Source organism: Pipistrellus hanaki, assembly GCF_964339955.1.
Source record: "Pipistrellus hanaki genome assembly, chromosome: 16".
Lineage (NCBI taxonomy): Eukaryota > Metazoa > Chordata > Mammalia > Chiroptera > Vespertilionidae > Pipistrellus > Pipistrellus hanaki.
The window spans coordinates 17,005,482-17,026,182 of record NC_140518.1 but is presented as its reverse complement, the minus strand read 5'-3'; the positions used below and the strand labels follow the sequence as shown (position 1 = coordinate 17,026,182).

Sequence of the window (20,701 nt, the reverse complement as noted above, 5' to 3'; positions counted from 1 at the left end):
TCCTTTTAGGTTCCATCAAAACATGCAATAAAACTTGACAACCCAGGATTGCCGTAGCAGGCCTGTTAATTTAAAAAAATTTTTTTTAAATTAAAAGCCCATACAAAAATTACTCAGAAAAGTGTAAAAAATGAAAATTGTTCATCCCCAAACCCATGATTACGTCTTCCGGGTTCCCTTCAAGTTAGTTAGGAAAACCTTGAAAAATTCAGGTGAAATGAACTAGATTCCACTGGGGCAATTTTCGGAGGGTAATAGCAACAATAATATAGAACAGCTAAAACTTTTCATCACAATAGTGTTGTAGGACAATCTCAGAAAATCATTCCATACAGCATGTGTTATTAAAGTTTGTAAAAAGAGAAACTAGAAAATGGGAACAATTGCTAGAAAGCAATCATATTAACTGCAAAGCTGGGCACTATTAATGTACGTTTCTCACACTCAAGAAACGAACCAAAGAGGCCTACACACAAATAAACCAGAGAGAGAATGGGGAGGGGAAAAAAACATTTATTAAAGACAACCACAGGCTGGACACAACACACATGCTAAAAAGTGGACTGTCTTTTAAAACTTCAAAGGTAAATAGGTAAATGTTTCCCACAGCCCCACAATCATTTCAATTAAGTGTTTACAAATTTAAAGGCCCACATTAGACATTAAACAGTAAAATATGTAATAGATACTCCAACCTACCCCAAAAGCTTATGAGTTGTCATTATGAATTTGACCTATCATGCTATTGAAAACTGTTAGAAGTTTATCAGTTTTCAATGTATTAGTCTAAAAATACCACTCCCCCGCCCCTCCAAATCTATTTCAAGGATAAGGCATTAACATTAATTAAAGCCTCAGCTTAATAATCAGAATTTAAATGTCTTAAAACTTCTCTCCAGGGAAGAACATATATATACCACTTTCTGGGTAGACCATCAGACCTACTTGTAGACATTATTGAAATAGAGTACTAAGAAATATTGGTGAGCCAAAGCTAGTTCCTGGTTCTTTCTAGCAATAAACCCATATTGACACTAACAAGACTTGTACTATAGTCCCTGTGCTTTTGGTTACTTCCTTTTGGTTAACCATTAACTTTGATGAGGATTTTTGTGTGTTCAAAAGATTAAGACCTTAGTTTGAAGTGCTGTAGAGAGTTCCCTGGATTATTGGAAAGACATTCAATGATTCCCAGTGTGACTGCAATTATGAGTCCCCGGGAGCCTGTGAAGACTAGAATCTGCACTAAAAAAGCAAATTAAAACAGCTCCTGCCAACCTTATCTTTCAAGATGCAGTCTTAGTTTTGCTCAACGTTCCAATAATCCACAATAGACAGGAGAATGAATATAATCTTGGAAAAAAGCAAGTTTTTGGAGCTATTAAATGATAAATTCTGCAAAAGGAATGAAGTCATCCATGTTCCCACACTAACCAGTTTGAAGGTGGGGCTATTCGGTTGATTTCCTATTTACTTTAATCTCATTTCACCATTCTAACAAATAGGCTACTAAATGACTCAACCTTATTATGTTGGGAGGTACTGACAGAAAGCCATTATGAAATTTAGCCTAGAATTATAAATTAACCTAAATCTCACTTTAATTCTTGCAATATAAATAGATCACTACAAAGGCCTTCTGATCTCCCCACTTCCCAAAACTAAATTATGTAAAGTTTAACTTTTGATTAAAAAAAACAAAACACAAAACCAACAGACCACCTTAGCAGTTTTACATGACATTATATATGTAAAATAAAGTACAATTTCCACTTAATTCAGTCTTCAAATATTTTTTATTGGAAGGCCATGCATTGCCTTCATTCATTGTATTTCAAATCACTGTACATTTACTTTGTGAAAACACTGCCTGCATTTTCTAGTACAAAAAAAACCTAAAAATTGTTTCAGGAATGTAGAGAAATATCCAACTTAAATAGCGAAAAAGTGCACCATAATTACTGCTGCACTGCAGTCATTTCTGCATTTCCCATGTTTCTTAAATAACTATCTTGTCTGATAACACACAATATAAAGAGCAATTATGAAAAACAGACATTTACATATACTTCTAAAGTCTTATTGAGAATATCCTGTTGGCATTGGATAACCAATCATAGGTGCAGCTGCAGTAGCAGGATATGCATATGCCTGTTGGTTCATACCATTGTGCATATTTGGAACATTACTTCCATATTGCTGAGTGCTATCATAACCATTCTGGTAAGTCCCTGTTGGATTACCAGTCCTAAAACTGGTCTGTAGACCAGCAGACACAAAATTACTTCCAAAGCTCCCATTGGTGTAACTTGCAGCACTATAAACACCATTCTGGGTCTTTGCCCCAAAATCTCTCTTAAGCAGACTAGAATAACCTCTGTCATAATTTTCCCTGTCTCTAAAGGTATTAAATCCACCCCTTTTGCCTGCAGAGTATCTGTCCCGACGGTCATCCTTCATGCCTCCTCTACCCCTGGAACGACCTGTTAAGAAAGAACAATTGTAAGCTGATTATTTCTGTGGCTCAAATCATTTCAAACACAGAAGGAACTAGGTACCTCTCACTATAGATGAGGATCACTTTCTCAACTTGTGTCACACTTGCCAATCTTTTAAAAATGGGTTTGTAGACAATTATGAAACCCCAAACCACCATTTCTTAATGAAGATTAGTCTTACCTGAACCTCTGTCTTCAACCAACTGAAGCAACTTGGGATTAATTGCTTGATTAGCTTCACGAAGCACAGAGATAAGGTCGCTCACTTGCTTTATATTATTAGGTGTAAAGAAAGTGTAAGCTGTGCCTGTTTTGGTACTGCGAGCAGTTCTTCCAATTCGATGAATATAATCCTCTGAGGAGTTAGGGTAGTCATAATTGATGACAAATTTCACATCTTCCACATCTGTAAGGTGTTGCAGTGTGGCAAAATAGCAATGTATGGAGTTTTGCACACCACAACAGCCAGACCAAAAATAAAAAGTTAGACATTTGTATTCCCAAGAAGGTACGGGCTGCAAAAAATAGTTAAAATGGTTATCTGTTCCCTGTAGGAATACCATTAAGGTTGGGGAGGGGAAAAACAGAAAAAGAAAAAAAAAAACAGAAAAAAAAAAAGCAAAACACACTTTGTGTGTTACTGCCCACCCAGTGATAGAACCTGTCAAAAGGATGTATGTGTATTTCCTAACACCTTCCCAAATCAGCAAGTCCCCGTATAGGTTATCAAGTGACATCTGAATGCTTCTGTGCAGTAGGGCCACTTAAAGGTTCACAGCAACCTCTTCATGTGCTCACTTTTAGGACCTTTAAACAAAAATGTACATGGTCCTTTGCATTACACACTCATCAGAAGTTCAAAATTCTGGCCACACTGCTTGTCTTGCCAAGACCTTACAACTGCAGCTGCAAGAAAAACATACCTGTCCCCCAAAAGTTGTTTTTATGCATTGTGTCTCGTCTAGGCAAGCACTTCCAAGAAGCCAGGATTCACTTGAGAATGTCTCTCTCTGGCAGGTCTCGACATGACGACTACTGTGTAGGTGAGGGAGGAACTTTCAAAGCAGTTTTATTTTCCCACTGACTAAGTGTGGGAAGTTGTTCCTGCTCTAGAGGCTCATGTGCCAGTACTCACCAATTTGTAAAAGGCTTTTAGTACCTTTTAAAGCTGCTCTCTCCATTTCAAACTTGAACAAAAATGTCATTGAACATTGAAGTTTGGAAATATTTCTTCGACATTTCAGCAAACTCACTGAAACTCAAAGACTCACAGATCACAGTAAACAGTCTGAAACAATGCAGTACCATGGCAATCATGCAAAGCATGGGACAGAAGAAATACCACGGCAGTGACTGTGAGGATAACTTCCATTTTTTTCCCCCGGAGAGAACAGTTTATGTGGCAGAGGTCGTATGTTCTGCCTTTTGAAGATTACTGGCACACTTTCAGTTTTTCACCTCTCTAATCGACTGGAAGCAGCCAGCCGATCACTAGTCCTCCATCCCCCTCGAGTCCTCCGATTGTCATGCCTAGGCCTTGCCACAAAGACTGCACCTTTATATGAAAAAGAACTTAGAAAAATGCAGAGGTTAAAGAAAGCAATAAACTTTCTTTAAAAATTGTATGGAGATCTTCTGGAAAACCAAGCCATGAATTCGAGTTTGTACTAACCTAGCCCTCTGGAAGCCACATCTGTAGCAATCAGAATAGGAGCTTTTCCATGTTTGAATTCTGCAAAACAAGGTGTATATATATATATATATATATGATCACTAATCTGAACAAAATCTTATGTTGTAGGGAGGGGATCTTCATTTTAAATACTTACCATTTAGAACCCAATCACGTTCCTGTTGACTCTTGTCACCATGAATACCCATGGCAGGCCACCTAAATTAGAGGTTATATTAGTATACTTGCATATAAAACCTGATAGATTTTAACACCTAACCATTTGAGGGTGGGGGTGGTGTCACAGATCCCTCCCAATTTCCCCTGAAATAGTTAGTTTTACCTACAATATGACTCTCATCCACAAAACTCAAATCTATCACTCCTGACCTAAGTTTGTCCTTCCCCTAAACTCAGCTCTAATACATCTGCTCCAATGGAGGAAGCCCACGTACCCGTCTCTCCTCATTTTTCTAGTAAGTTCATCACATCTCCTTTTGGTTTCAACAAAGACAATGGTTTTATTCTCCTTCTCACTCATGATCTCTTCCATCAGACGAATAAGTCTTGAAAAAAAGGAAAAAAAAAAAGATTGTCAATTTTAAAAGAAGTCCATGGTGTGACCATAAATTTATGGTCAATGTAAATGGCCAACCACCTGATTAGTAACACTTATCAAGCAATTATACCCCTTTGCCCTTAAACCACAGAACACCCAAGTTCCATTTCCTCCAGAAATTCGGTAGTGATAGCCAATTATCTGAATTAAGAAAGCAAGAATTTTTTAAAATTACTGACAGGCTAATTTTAAATTAACATATTCAGGTTACACCCATCTGAAAGTAACTTTAAGATAACCTATAAAACAGGAACTGAATTTACAGTTGTTTTTGTGCAAGAAATAACTTACTTTTCATCCTTTTCTACATCATGACACACGTCCACAATCTGAAGAATGTTGTGGTTTGCACTCAGTTCCAGTGCACCAATGTTTATATGAATATAGTCTTTCAGGAAATCTTCAGCAAGCTGTCTTACTTCTTTTGGCCAAGTTGCACTCCACATTAGGGTTTGTCTGTCAGGCTAAAGAATTTTGAATTAAAAACCCACAAGCCTTATAATTCTAAGAATAAACTTAGAGCTTGAAAAAAGTTTGAAAAAAATTAATGTATGGACACTTACTCTTATCTGATCCACAATCTTTCTTATTTGGGGTTCAAAGCCCATATCAAGCATTCTATCTGCTTCATCAAGGACAAGGTAGGTGGTTCGTCTCAGGTTTGTTTTTCCACACTCCAAAAAGTCAATCAGTCTTCCAGGTGTTGCAATGCAGATTTCCACACCTTCAATTAAATACATAGACTAAGACATCTAGAACTTTTCATAGTATCAGTGACAAAAAGAATCTTTTGCTACATACCTCTCTCCAAATCTCGTATTTGTGGTCCCTTGGGAGCACCACCATAGATGCAAGTAGACTTCAATCGGCATGCTCTACAGTATTCAGCAGCCACTTGCTGCACCTGCTGGGCCAGTTCCCGAGTTGGTGCCAGCACCAAGCACTAAAGATAGAGGAGCAAAAAAGTAGAGCAGCTTTTAGCAGAATCCTAAAGCCTACTTTTAAACTAATTATTATACCAACAGATGACAATATCCAACTAAACCAAATAAGACAATTAGTATCTCTACATAAAATCACAAATTGTGTCTTTTGTTATATATTCTACAGTATCTCCACACCAAACTCTGGCTAAAAATTGAAGAAGAAAAAAATACTTACAATAGGTCCATCACCTCTCTCTAGGAACGGCTGATGATTGATGTGGACAATGGCAGGCAGCAAATACTATTTAAGGGGTAACAGAGAACAGAAGGTGTATTTAAAAAATATCTGATTTATTTTTTTTCCTAATCCATTCCCTCCAAACATTTCAAAAATTCTCCAAACTTACGGACAATGTTTTCCCAGATCCAGTCTGTGCTACTCCAACCATATCCAATCCACTTAGGGCAACTGGCCATCCCTGAGCTTGAATAGCAGTGGGGTCAGTAAAGTTCTGTCTTGCAATCACATCCATGATGTTTGCTGCAATTAGTAGCAATTTAGAAAAATTAGTAATGCCAAGAGAAAGGAGGACATTTTTTCAAAAGAAAGAAAACTCAAAACTAGCACTTACCAGGAAAGTTTGCTTCATAAAAATTCAGAACTGGCTTTGGGCAGTTGTGACCTCTAACTGTAATTTCCTTGCTTCTTCTGTATGTCTCTACCTCTTGCTACAAAACAAACAATTTAGTTAAATTTTATGACAGTTCCCCTAACTTAAATATGCAACTAGTAAACCCCTAAGTTTATAAATGATTAGGTATTTCAACATGGCCATTTTAAATCTGGATCCACATATAAAAACGTCACTTAATATACAAAACACCTATTGTGTTATACATAATCATCCTAAGTAGAAAAATTCAAAGCCATCTGTTTCCAAAAGCGAGTAACACTTCTTTCCCAACAAATTATTAAGCATGAATTTCCTACAATTTGGTCATTTGGAAAACAAATTTTTTCTGATATTGATTCACTATGTTGTTTTTTAGTTTAAGCTTGAAGCTACATGAAATTACTCACCGCTGTGCGCCTGGCCAAATCAGGATGTTCTTGATAAAAATTCTTCTCAAATTTGGGCAGCTCGTCAAGATTCCACTTCTTTTTAACTAGTTTCTCCCCAGGGTTTCCAAACTTCTTTCCTGATAGAGGCCCTGCCCTACTTCCTCCAAATCGAGGTGCACCAAACCTGAAATTAATAAAACAAATAAGAAAACCTCACGCTTTCAAAATGCCTACATAGCAACCTTTAAGGTGTGCCAAACTGCCATCCGCTTGGCACACCCTAAAGATCAATAAAAGACTTGTAGTTGTGAGATGGAGCGCTGACCTTAGCACCCCAGGTTTCATTTCCCGTTGCCCTAAGTACACACTACAGAAGCCAAGTCAATAGCCCAGGATTTACCAGGTCGGAAACTGGCTGCCCAAAGGCCAAAAGCTTAGATTACACGGATAGACTGCAGCTTGTGGCTACCAGTCTTTCCCACGAGCTCAGGAATTAAGTATCTGGGAGAGACAATACACGAAGGGAGGAGCTTAGCGGTGATATTCTTTACCAGCTGTTTTCAAGCCAAGAAGCTTTGGTTTTCATGAATAACGGGGCAGAACAGGCAAGGAGAGCAGAACGTGGACTGGGGGGAAGCGGGGGTCTCTGGGACACTTATAAAAGCCAACTGAAATCCCGCGGAAGGGCTCTCGATACCGGTAGCAAAATTATATAACTAAAAAAAAAAAAGGAGAGAGGAGGAGGAGCCGGCGACTACCGGGGGAGGAGTCGCGGCCCGGGCGGAGTCGGCCGGGCGGCGTTCCCGCTGGGGCGGCGCTTCCCCCTTTGTCTCGCATTTCTCTCTGCGCCACATTTTCTCGCCGCTGCCATTTTGAGCTCCTCCGCCGGGCGGGGTAACAAAGGCGCCGCCATGTCCGGCAGCGGCATTTTGTGCCCGCGGCCCCGCCACATGGCGGAATCCCGTGGCGCCGGCCACCGTCCTGCCCCCGCCGCGCCCATGGCTTCGAAGGCGGCCCTCTCCGCTCCCACAGAATTCCCGGGGCCCCTAAAACGCCTCTCGGAAGTAGCACCTCGCAGCGGCGACATCGCCCGCCTCGAAGCGTCGCCGTCTCTCCCCCTTTACAATCGTACGTTCCTCCCAATTCTCCTCACAGCGGCATAATCGCCGAGGCCCCAGAGCCCCGTCCCAAACTAAAGGCGAGGTTGACGGCCGTTAACAGAAAAAATTTTTCAGTCAGCTTTGGACAAAAATCGAAATGGCGCTATCCTTCGACGGATGAGGCCCAAAAATTCGGTTGAAAACCTATGTTCCCATCGCTACCCACCCCTCGTTATCTCACCGGCCTCCCATCCCCCACCCAGTCGGGCCTGACAGGTCGGTTCCCACTCACCCTCGATCCCGGCCGCGGTCGCGGTCGCTCGAATACGACATGGCGTCAATGATTGCGGTTGGCGGGGAACGAAGCGGAGAGAATCGGGTGCGACGAGTCGCTGGTGGAGGCTTCGGCGATAGCGAAGCCTTGCGGGGGCGGCAGCGGCGGAGGGGCGGCGATGATAGAAGCCGGAGCTGCTCGCCTGGAGGCCGGTGGAAATGAATGAGGTGCCGGCCGCGTCCCGGCAGCCGGTTTTATAGGCTGGCCCGCCTCCTCTGCCGCAGAGGATGCTGGGAGCCGCTCTATGACCTAATCACCCCGCCCCTGCGCAGAGGCCGCAACGCCCGCCGGCGTTCCGGAATCCGCCATGTTCTCGCCCCTCCCCCCAACCCCTCCTCGGATTCGCCCGTTTTTTTGTGTGTGTTTTTTTGCCCTTTTCTTGGCTGGGCCCACCCACCACCGCGATGCCTCAGCCGGCACTCTCTTGACTTCACCTTTTTCTCGTCTTTCTACACCTCGAGGAAGCCACACCACCCTTTTTCAGGTCCAGCCCAGGCGATAAAATGGCCAACACAAGACAACCCACTCCGCCTCCTCGGAGTTGTTTACGTCCCCAAAGAGCCTTCACGCCCATAACCAAATGAGACGAGAAGGCGGAGCCCGTGCTTGTCACGTGGCTGCCCCGCCCACCGAGTGAGAAGGCCGCACTATTTCCTCAGTTGGAGTCGGCGGAGGGATACAAAACGAGAAGCGCACCGGAAGTGCCGCGCTAGGCCGCGCTGAGGCCGCACTAATGCCGCAGGGAGACCACCAGGGGCTGTTGGTGATCCGCTCTGTCAAGCCCACCGACCTGAGAATCCCTCAGCTCGATCTTGCCTGAGGAGAATAGTATCTAAGGTCCGCAAACCGCCGCCTCGGCGCGCGCTGCGAGAGGAAGTGCCCCGACGACCAATCAGCAGCGAGAAGCCGTTTTACCGTTCCTCCCTCTCTCGCCCCTCCTCCCGGGTCTGTGTGCGTGCTGTGCGACCCTTCCCGGACACCGTCTCTCGCGCGCCCAGCTCAGAGTCCGGACGCCGCGACCGGCCTCCGCGACATGGCCGGCTCAGAGGCTGGTGAGTCTCGGTCTGGAGTCCGGGTTTATGCGGACTAAAAGCCTTTCAAGTCCCCGGACGCCCTTGCCCGCTTTATATTGCGACCACAGGCCAGCTCTGCTAGGTCTGGCTCCTGCCGATCTCCCGTCGTGTTGGGCGTGTTCTCTGAATGGGGTCTCTCAGCCCAGCTCTGTCCGACGGGAGGTCAGGGGGTGCGATTTGGGTTTGGGGGTAGAGAAGGCCCGTGGTATACACCCGCATCCTGGCTGCAAAAAGCAGTGGAAAGTTTCTGCCCCGGACTCGTATTTCTCTGCGGAATCCAGCCGCTGTCAAGGGGCTCTCTGCTCTTGCATTGTGGGGACTGAGGTCGTACCTGCGCCTGAACTTACAAGGAATGGCACTGGCAGAAGAGATCTGTCGGTGCCCCAGCCAAAGTAGAATGGTTGTGGGTTTTTCTCTTCAGTGCCCTATGGAGTGACCGTCTTTGTGTAGCACAGCTTTTGAAAGTGACTTGGTTTGGTTGTCTAGGACGCTTTCCTCTTCTACTCCCGGACTGCGTTCAAACCACCAGATGTCATAGTTTGGTCATATGGGAGAGAGGGAGATAATGTGTCTCTAACACTCAGTCACACACATGTAGAACATAATCGAATACAGAATAAAAATAACTTTCCCTTTAATCACCCATCACTTCAGGGAATATATTTCAAAGTTTTTAAACTACCTTGGTCGAGAAACCTTAGAAATAACTTTGCTAATTCCAACAATATGGGTGGTGGGAGGGGTACACAGAAAATTTAAACAGTATTGGCAATATGCTAATTCTTAGCTTAGGGACTTTTGGTGTGTATTTTTCCATATTTTCTTTAATATAACCAAATATAAAAAACTAACAAATGCACTAATGTTGAACAGCCTATGTTAATTACTACCTATTTGGACACCAGATTCTGTCTTGCACAAGTGGATAAAAAACTATAATGCTATTGGGAATTTGAAACAACATCCATTAATTAGTTTCTAGTAGCCTCAATATCATTAACAACACGTCTTGGGACATAATCCCATTTACTTGTAAACACGTTCTAAATAATAATAAAAAAAACACACATATGTGTGTTTATAAATAGGCTTATAAATAGGAACTACAGTAAATAACAAGATTTTAGGTTCCAAACAGTGAATATTAGATTTGCATCATATTTTTGAAATTATAGCAGTCTGGAAGACATTCCAAGACATTAAAAAATCATACCTTGGAGAGTCTTTGAAATTCTGTCATAATCAAATTTCTTATATAGAGTTCTATCCCTATTCTTTGTCAGTTTTGTGAGGATCGGTGTTTTAAAAATGTATGATTTTTTTCTAGTGCTATTTAAAGCTGAGCTTTTCCCTATCTTTCCCAACAGAGTGGGTAACGGTTGCCAATAATCTTCTCCTGAAATGTCACATACACCTGAGGATACGTGAACTAGAAGATTGTGATGCTAATGTCTTTATTGCTCTTTATCAATCCATTTTGGGAGAAAAGGTACCAGGTAAGGATACTAAAAAAATGAGAGTAATAATGTTTGTATCTTGAGCCAGAAGTTTCTAGTGCCTTTAGTTAGAGCCTTATAGTATTTATAAAACCTTGAGTTTTTTCTTTGTCTACATGTTATTTGTTCTTAATTATTCCATTTATTTCTGTAATGATATCTTATGAGACCAAGCCATAATAACAGCGTAGGTCAGATCTGTTTGACTGGTCTTGGTCATTGCTGTTTAATCATGCTAAATTCTCCGTGAAAGTCACACCTTTTCTGTAAATGTACCTTCAGAGGTCCTAAAATTGAGTGGAACTTAGATATTTGTCAGGTTCTCTTATTTAACCAATATTATGGATGAGAATTGGTATTTGTACTGTATCCTTGGACTTCAGTAAGCCTCCTTTCACACCTGTTGTGGGATTTTTTTCTCATTGAAAGGAGCCCATGATTATTAGTTCAAGTCTTACCCTCATGTATTGCCTCACTTATTATCATACAATAATATCTAATATTGATTAGATATTATATTAATAATATCTAATATTGCTAATTCCATGTTGTTGGAATTAGCAATATTAGAGGCCCGATGCTCAAAAATGCGTGCAGGAGTATGCCTGCCTTCCCCCAGCTGCCGGCACTGGTTTCCCTCTGGGACCCCGGCTTCCCTTCTCCAGCCGTCCGCAGCTACCCAGGACCGGGCTGGCTTCCCTCGGGCTGCCTGTAGGCACCTGGGACCCAGGCTGCTTTCCTTCTGGCACAGCTTTGTCCGGAAGGACATCTGGAAGGACATCTGGTCTAATTAGCATATTACTCTTTTATTATTATAGTAGAGGCCAAATGCATGAAATTTGTGCACAGGGGAGGGGTCCCTCAGGCCAGCCTGCCCCTTCTCACATACTGGGAGCCCTCAGGAAATGTCCTACTAATGGCTTAGGCCCGCTCCTCATTGGGTGTGGACCTAAGCTGCAGTCTGGCCTCCCTTTGTGGGAGGTGACCAGGCTGATCAGGGGAAGGCGCCAGCTTCATCACCCCACTGCTACAGCCACTGCCAGTCACCTCAGCCGCCAGGGTGTTTTCATCAGCATGGACTCCAGTCCCTTCACCATGAAAATGAGGATATGTTTCCATTGCTTTTTCCCTTCCCTCTGATCCCAGGCTCGGTCCCTCCTTACCCCCGCCCCTCTGATTGCCAGCTCAGGCCACCCAGGCTTTAGGCTTGGGCAGGCCCGCTCCCCAACCCTCTCATTGAAGGCTTATATTGCATATAAGGCTAATATGCAAATTGTCCCCTTGGGAGTTTGACTCACTGGGAGTTTGACTGTTCACTGTGACGTGTGCTGACCACCAAGGGGTGACACAGAACGAAGGAAGGCCCCAGCCAGCAGCTGGGGGAAGGAAGGCCCAGATCTGGGGACCCTACCCATGCACCAATTTCATGCACTGGGCCTCTTGTGTTCATATATTTACTAAACTATATTCAATCAATAAATAGTCAACCAATAAATATTGTACTGTGTGGAATTTATGTATGCTCTGTTAACTTTATCTTTACTTTTAAAAACCTGTTCTATTTGGGACAGAGTTTGCTTTTGTGGTAGGTGAGCTTATTTAGAAGCCTAATCAGAGACATGAAAATGTGGACCCTCATAGATGCAAAATCATGTAGCTTTCTTCCTCTCCTCTCCTCCCCCCAGACCTCATAACTAATCCCAGGAGTCAAGAGGATGAAGCTCACAATGTACAAGCAGTAATTGATTCTTTGGCCTTGGATTACCTGCAGGTCAGCTTGTCTCACATAACAGGTTGGTATATACTTAACCACCACATAATTTTGCATTCTACTAACATAACTTGTTTAGAACCCTAGACATTGTTTAGCAAAATGACTAAGCTTATGATATAGACCAAACAACAAGAGTGAACTAAGACAGATGATGGGGTATAGTTAAGGCAACCATCCTTAAAAACTTTTCGAGGACAGTCAAACATCATATATAATCCTATATATAATAATAAAGAGCTAATAGTAAATCTTCATCACACCCTCATGCTATCATGGCTCAGACACTCAACATTGGGGAGAGAGGAATGGGGATCAGCCAGGCTGCTGCCTGGGAGAGGGACAAGCCGCCTGCTCTGTGGTCCTTGGTGCCAGCAGCTGCACTTGCGCCTGCGACTGGGAAAGGGACAAACTGCATGCTCCGTGGTCCCGGGCACCAGCAGCTAGGGCCTGGGCAAAGCCGCCCGCCCATGATCCCCTGCAGCTGCAGCTGACCTGGGTCCTGGGTGCTTGCACCGGCCAGAGGGAGGAAAACCTGGGTCCCAGGTGCCTGCAACTGGCCAGAAGAGGGAATCCTGGGTGCAGGGCAAGGCAGAGGCAGTTAGGGATGATCAAGCCAGCAGGAGAGCAGTTAGGAGCTATCAGGCCAGTAGGGGAGCAGTTAGGGGTGATCAGGCAGGCAGGCAGAGGTGGTTAGGGGCATTCAGGCAGGCAGGCAGGCAGACTGGCGCGTGGTTAGGAGCCAGCGGTCCCTGATTGCAAGAGGCAGTTGGACATCCCCAAGGGGTCCTGGATTGGAGATGGTGCAGGCTGGGCTGAGAGACCACCCCCTGCCCCCACACAAATTTCGTGCACTGGGCCTCTAGTTGAGTTTTAAATTTATCTGGGTCCATAGTCCTAGCTGGTAGTTTGAAGTGTGATTTTTTTTATTTTAAAGCTACCATGCTGCTTGTTTGTAGTAGCTAAGATACACTTAGATGTCCATTAATGTCAACAGGTTAAGTAAATTATGGTAGCTCCATAGAGGCAGCTACTCTGCAGGTAATTATAATGCACCTAATGTAGTATTCCATGTTATTGAAATAATCTCCAGTAGAGTGTGAGAAAAATGTGGTGTAGTTACAATGACAATAAGTAGAATATGCTGTTACTTGTAAATACAAAGGTAGGGACAACATATGTGTAGTTGATTTCATACAGAAGGACTCTCTCGAAGCATATACAGGAAACCCATCGTACTGTTTGCCTCCAATAAGAGGAATTAAAGGGCTCCAGGACAAGGGAGGATGAAACTTTCCTTTGTATGTCTTTTATACTTTTTGAATTTTGAAGCGTGAATATTACCTATACAAAATAAATGAAACTGTAAATTATTTTTGAACCTTTCTCTTAGAGTGAATTATTTCCAGCTAACAAACAGAGGGTATCTTGGAGACTTGAAACTATATTTAAATCACTTGAGAGAAGGTTTATATCAGGGGGCCCTCAAACTTTTTAAAGTGGGGGCCAGATCACGGTCCCTCAGAGAGCTGGAGGGCCGGACTATATGAACTACTAATTCCTACTATAATACCTCGGCTGCGCTCACTACCCAAAAAACCTGGTGGGCCGGATCAGACTCCTCTGCGGGCCGCATGTGGCCCGCGGGCCGTAGTTTGAAGACCCCTGGTTTATATTGTTGATCTGTTCTTTGACAGTACGTAGTTAAAAGAGATAAATGTTAATCAGGATAGGCCATTTACATCTCTTAATTTAATATTCACAAGAACAAATTTTTGTAAAAATACTATCTTAAGTTTTTGAGTACAGTTCTAGGTGAGTAAATGTGGTAAATTAGGTTTGGACATAATTTATTTTGAGGGCTAATCCTGGGGTTTGTTTCCCTGTTCTTTTTTGCAATTTAGAATTGCTGTATCATTGGAGTAGGGCTATTTCTAGTATTTGTGCTTTCTAAACATACTATATAGCAATGTTGTATATGCTTCCAGAACTTTTTTTATTGTAGAACTTCCCCCAATAACTCATTCCCACCCCATGAAAAGTTGCAAAACTGCTTACCTCTTCCAGTAGACTGCAAAGCAGCTTTTTACTCCTTGTGTTTTGTTTAAATCAGTTTCCATGAATTACTGGATTCTGGCAGGCAGTCTTAGTTGCTGGGTTGACAGAGTATAGTCCCCTGCCTGGAAACTGTGAAGTCCTAAGTATGCCCTTGGGTATACCTGTGTATCTTGTTAAACCAGAAAAACATAAAGCTGTAAGATTTCTGTTTAGTTGTTTTAAACAAAAAAATCTGTCAAATATTGTTTGACTAGCAGTATTGCAAAACATTAAGTTTCTGGTTGGTTTTGCATCATAATTAAAGTTACAAATGGCTAGATTCTCTCAAATATCAAATTTCCACTCTGCTTCTTCCATGCTGCTTTGAACACATGAGAACACCAGGCATGATGTCCCCATCTTGAGTGTCTCAAGAATTAAGTATGTCCATACCTGATGTGATTAGAGTCTATCTTATGGGACATTTAACACATCAAGTTTCCATGCTTTTAGGAACCCATTTCTTGTCAACATTTTCAATTGAACTTTTATTAAAAATGTATTCTAGGCCAGGTGGTGAGCTAGGTACTATTTCAAGATTAATTTATGGGCAAAAAGTGGATGTAGTGGGAGATGAAGCTGGAGAGGTTGAAGATGAAGTGAGATTAAAAAGGGTTTTATAGCCCTAGCTGGTTTGACTCAGTGGATAGAGTGTCAGCCTGCGGACTAAAAGATCCCAGGTTTGATTCCAGTGAAGAGCACATGCCTGGATTGCAGGCTCGATCACCAGTAGGGGGCGTGCAGGAGGCAGCCAATCAATGATTCTCATCATTGATGTTTCTCCCTATCCCTTTCTCTCTCTGAAAGCAATAAAAAATACGTTTGTGTGTGTGTGTGTGTGTGTGTGTGTGTGTGTCTTAAGAAGTGTTTTATATGTTGGGAGCCATTGGCGGTTTGTTGTTCGTTTGTTTTTATTGATTTAAGAAAGAGAAACATCAACCCTAACTGATAATCAAACCCACCACCTTTGGTTTTTGGTGTACGGAGATGAGGCTCAAACCAACTAAGGCACACTACCAGGGTGCATTGATAGTTTGTTTTGTTTTGTTTTTTAATTTTCACCTGAGGATATTTTTTCCATTGATTTTTAGAGAGTGGAAGGGGTGGGGTAAGAGAGAAGCATTGATGTTAGACAAGCACATCAGTCAGTCAGTTGCCTCCAGCAAGCATCCTGACTGGGGCCTGGGATAAACCTGCAATCCAGGTATGTGCCCTTGATCCTGAATTGAACCCTCCATCCTTCAGTGGTATGCACACCAACACCATACCACTGAACCACACCAGCCAGGGCCCATTTAGTTTTTAATATTAAAAAAATGGTATGATCTATGCACAATGAATAGGAATTAACATATTTGAAAAAAATTAGGAAATCTGATTAAAGTATCCCAACACATTTTTTATTGTTTTCTTTTTATACTTCTTTATTGCTATTATCTCCAAAAATCCACCATCTAGGAGTAGGATGCCACTGTTTGTAACAGTGTTCTCTCCTGCCATTTTTTTTCACCAGCCAAATAAAGTTCTGCTTAGCTGTTTTATACTTTGGTATAAATTTTATCAGAGCATGGTTTCTTAAGTCCATTTATTTTGCTTCTTGATAAAGGAGGGAATATGCCAATGAATTAACAAACACCATATTCAAGCCTACCCTCTTTGTTTCTTCAGATATAATCGGGTATCAGGAAATGGATGTTTTTAGTACAGTGATCTTTGAGCAACACAGGGGTTAGGAGTCTCAATCCTTGCGCAGTCAAAAATTCAGGTATAACAAGTTAGCACTCCACATATGCGGATTCCCAACCACAGATAGAAAATACTGTTTTTAAATTGTGTTTGGTTAAATTCGCAGACACAAAACCCAAAGATACAGAGGGCTGACTGTATATTTATTGGGCGGGGGGAGGGAATCTGTGTGAGTGGATCCATGGAGTTCAAATCTGTGTTGTTCAGGGTCAATAGTATTACATTGTTTCTTCAGAATTGGTTTATAGCCCTTGTATTTTGAACAATATTTTCATAGTGGTATATTCATTTCAAAATTATGAGGCTTTTGATTTCTTGGTTAAATTTTTTAATAGCTCTGTATTCTGTGTCCAGGAGAAAATATAATGAAAGGAGATAAAGAATCTATTAAGAATCTCCTAGAAATATTTGATGGGTTGCTGGAGTATCTTACAGAACACATCAGTGAAGCATCTCACGAGAAAAGTAAGTTTTAAGAACAGAAATTTGGTTTAGTTCATTTGTTATGTCCCTTTTTGCCTTTTGGGCCTCCCTATGTAGTCATTCCTTAGTAACTAAGCCTTAGTAACTAAGGCTTAGTTGGACAGTGTTTTCTAAAGTCTGATTGTTACCTTTGCAGGTCTAAGTTTATATGGCAGTATTACCTATAGCTGATCAGATTCCTCAAAACATCAATTAATGATGGGAAATAAGTCTTTATTAACACTAGTCGCATCTGGTGTGCAGAGCAGCTTCTTTGGTACCTGACCTAGCACTTCACTTACCAACATTAAAAAGGTATTTGAAGGCAGACCATGGGCTAAGTGCCGTTCACTGTATGACTGAAGCTCTCTAAGCCTGTTTTCTCATCTGAAATTCACTTACAGCTGTAAAGAAGGTTAAGTAAGTAGATATGCATAAGTAGTTAACACCAAGCCTACCTCAGAATAAATGCGCAATGATTCTTACCTAATGTTATTAAAATGTTGCTTGGTAAATACAGAGGGGTAGATCTAAATCATAGGACGTTTCACCCACATACCTCCTGAAATCCCTCCCCTCGTGAGCTAATGCCGCTAGTGAAAGTGTATTTATCATGTATGTTGGGGTAGAAAAAGATGGATAGTCCTAAGGAAAATATTATGCAAGACTTGATGTGGTCTCACTCTTAGATAGAGCTGAAGGTAGACTGACAAAGTCATTTTTTTCTGAAGCCATACCCTAGTCATCTTGCCTCAGACATCCCTTACAGATAGAGAAGTATAAGGATAATAAATAAATCTGCTACCTAACTTAAATAATAAAACATTGCTAATACAACTGTAGACTCACCTTTTTGTTGTTGTTGTTTGTTTGTTTGTTTGTTAATCCTTACCCAAGGATATTTTTCCACTGATTTTTAGAAAAAGTGGAAGGGAGAGGGAGAGAAAAACATCTATGTGAGAGAGACACATCGATTTGCTGCCTCCTGCACACACCCCATCCAGGGCTGGGGATCCTGCAACTGAGGTACGTGCTCTGAACCAAAATCAAACCCAGAACCCTTCAATCCAAGGGCTGACACTCTTATTCACTAAGCCAGGGCTAGGGCTCGAGCCCGCTTTTAAAACAATACTTGTACCCTAGCTGGTTTGGTTCAGTAGATGGAGTGTCAGCCTTCGGACTGAGGGGTCCTGGGTTCGATTCCAATCAAGGGCACATGCCCAGGTTGCAGGCTCGATCCTCAGAAGAGGGTGTGCAGGATGCAGCTGATCATTGATTTTCTCTCATCATTGATGTTTCTGTCTCTCCTTTTCCCTTCCTCTCTAAAATAACATATACTTTAAAAAAAAACACAATATTGTATTGTTTCTTTGTTACCCAAATAATACATTCTCATTATAAGTGATGATTTGGTCCTTTCAAATTTCAATTTTGCAAGAGCCCAGTTTACCAGGAAGAGTTGAGAGTGCCGTACTATTCCTACCTTTACCCACTCCTGTATAGAAATAGTAGTATATTAACTTGGGGTTTTGTGTGTGGTGTTTTTATCTATTCTAAACAGGTGAAACTGGAGAATGTTTTAAAGAATCCCATAGAGAAGAACCTTTGGAAGAATCAGAAAGTACTAAAGAATCCAAATCATCATGGAAAAGTGTTTCTTCTGGGAGGTATCACTCAATGTCTGAATTTAATCATAACAAGTTATACTTTTTCCTTCTCCTAAGAATTAAAATTGTACATAATATACCATAATGGCAGCAAAAAACCACACACACACACAAAGCTAGTGTGAAAATTTTACTAACTTTTAAACCTCTCTGAAGGAGTTTTAAGAACCTTGAGCTATATACAGAGCTTAATTCTCAACATTAACTACCTATTTATTTTTTTAATTTTCCACCACCTTCAAAATAGTTTACATTCCTTGCAAAAAGCCTATAAAGGAGAGAAATTAAAAAAAAGAGAGAGAGAGATCTATTATTTAGTATAAATAGCTACTTTAACAGTTTGTTATACTTCAGTCTTCCTTACTGTGTTTTTTTTATTTAGTTATATTGTTTATATAAATTTGTTTCCTGCATTTCAAAATTAGCATATCAAGTCTTTTTCCAAATTGTTAAACTCTTTATAATCATTTTTTTTTAAGAATTTTTTAAAAAATATATTTTATTGATTTTACACAGAGAGGAATTGAGAGGGATAGAGAGTTAGAAAAATCGATGAGAGAGCTACATCGACCAGCTGCCTCTTGCACACGCCCCACTGGGGATGTGCCCGCCACCAAGGTACGTGCCCTTGACCGGAATCGAACCCAGGACTTTTCAGGCCAACGCTCTATCCATTGAGCTAAACTGGTTTCGGCTCTTTATAATCATTTTTAATCACTGTGATAACATACCATTCTTATGGGTGTATCATAATTTACTAAACCACTTCTCTAAAGTGAAGGTGGTTGTTCCTGTGTGTGTGTGTGCTTTTTAATATATATATATATATATATATATATATATATATATATATATATATATATATATAATTGATGCGAGGGAGGAAAAAAATTGATGTTAGAGTGCAACATTGATTGTCTGCCCCCCAGTCCCCCGGGGATGGAGCCCACAACCCATGCATATGTTTATATTATTTTTTAAATGTGATCTGTACTTTTGTTTATTCTTTCTTCCCCTTTCCTCCCAATATCTTTAAGTTGCACTCATAGTCAAAGAGTATAAATGCTACAAGGCTGTCAAAAGTTGTTAAATTGCTTTCCCAAAAGGTCATGATTATACACCCACTAGCAGGATGAAAATGCTGGGTTACTGAACCCTCGTGTACCAGAATCATGTACCAATATCATTAACCAATATCGAGTTTTAAAATTTGTGCTACTTTCATAGAAAAAATAATTATTACAGGCTTGATTATACTTCTGCTAATTAGATGTTGAACATTATAATATTACTTTCTTTTAAATATATGGTTCTCAGATAAGCATCAAGAAGTGATAAGTGATAGAGGGAGTATCTTTTTCTTTCTGTGTATAGCAATGAGCAATCTGAATACTCACAGGCAGGCTGCTTGAAGCAGCTCTTGGGGTTCTCATGGGAGGGGCCCTCTATGGTCAGGCTGGGCCCTGAGTAACTAAGGGAACTCTTTCAGGTGTTCCCGGTCATCTGAGGCTTTGGACCCCTCTTGGGATGGAGATGAATTAGAATCTACTGGTGAAATAATTAGACTTGGAGACACAGCACACACCTTTTCTCTAAGAAGTAATGGTGAGTAGTTAAACTTTAAATATCAGTTATTGTTATTTAGCATACAACTATTAAAATGTAAATAATTATATTTAGAAGTGTTTAAAGTTGAGAATAGAGAGAGCCCTAATTGGACTTAAGAATTGAAATCCCTGAATATCACCATAACCCACTAAATATGAACAGTTATCTGAAATCTATGAAGTGGGAATCATAGGCACATGGGCAAATAGGCGAATGCAAGTTTGTCCTGTAATATGTGGGCCTTGATGCCATGGGAATGGAATTCTAGATGCAGCTTAACAATCTAGTCACATTCAGAGTACCTCTTAATTATAGTTTCCTGAACTGGGTGACCCTTTTTTTCATGGTTTCAACCAACATTCTGTACATCCAGTGGCAGTTTTTCTCTCAGGCTTCAGCACACATATCCTATAATCTACTGCTTATATACAATAAACCTGAATATCTTTCAGGCCTATTTTGAGCCTTTCTTCTTACCCTCCTCCAACCATCCCAATTCCTTGTGCTGTCCACTTGATTGCCATGCTCTTCTCTGATATTATATTGTTTTTTCTGCAGGGATGCTTTTC

General features: G+C 41.3%; 2 protein-coding genes across 5 annotated transcripts in view; one reads left to right on the top strand and one right to left on the bottom strand.

The window, feature by feature from the left end:
• Positions 1–1,777: 1,777 nt before the first annotated feature.
• On the bottom strand, positions 1,778–9,119 carry DDX5 (DEAD-box helicase 5). Of its 2 annotated transcripts, none has more exons than XM_084862539.1 (14): positions 9,003–9,119; positions 8,171–8,354; positions 6,797–6,962; positions 6,348–6,444; positions 6,123–6,256; positions 5,951–6,016; positions 5,591–5,732; positions 5,353–5,513; positions 5,081–5,253; positions 4,626–4,736; positions 4,328–4,389; positions 4,171–4,230; positions 2,680–2,904; positions 1,778–2,483 (listed from the first exon to the last, which is right to left on the bottom strand). In XM_084862539.1, exons 2-14 carry the CDS (start codon positions 8,209–8,211, stop codon positions 2,080–2,082), a joined length of 1,842 nt encoding a protein of 613 aa, XP_084718665.1. In that variant the 5' UTR covers positions 8,212–8,354; positions 9,003–9,119; the 3' UTR covers positions 1,778–2,079. The 2 variants fall into 2 exon arrangements, with proteins under 2 accessions (XP_084718665.1, XP_084718664.1); XM_084862538.1 differs by lacking the exon at positions 9,003–9,119 and adding an exon at positions 8,647–8,767.
• The window catches only part of CEP95 (centrosomal protein 95), a 28,444-nt gene continuing 16,862 nt past the window's right edge, over positions 9,120–20,701 (top strand). For 2 of the 3 annotated variants that reach the window (XM_084862536.1, XM_084862535.1), the window contains exons 1-6: positions 9,134–9,264; positions 10,653–10,781; positions 12,467–12,574; positions 16,750–16,860; positions 18,419–18,524; positions 20,014–20,129. In XM_084862536.1, coding sequence (XP_084718662.1) covers positions 9,246–9,264; positions 10,653–10,781; positions 12,467–12,574; positions 16,750–16,860; positions 18,419–18,524; positions 20,014–20,129 — 589 coding nt within the window. In that variant the 5' untranslated portion in view covers positions 9,134–9,245. Of the gene's footprint in view, positions 9,265–10,652; positions 10,782–12,466; positions 12,575–16,749; positions 16,861–18,418; positions 18,525–20,013; positions 20,130–20,701 lie in introns of all 3 variants that reach the window. The other variant, XM_084862534.1, reaches the window with a different exon arrangement.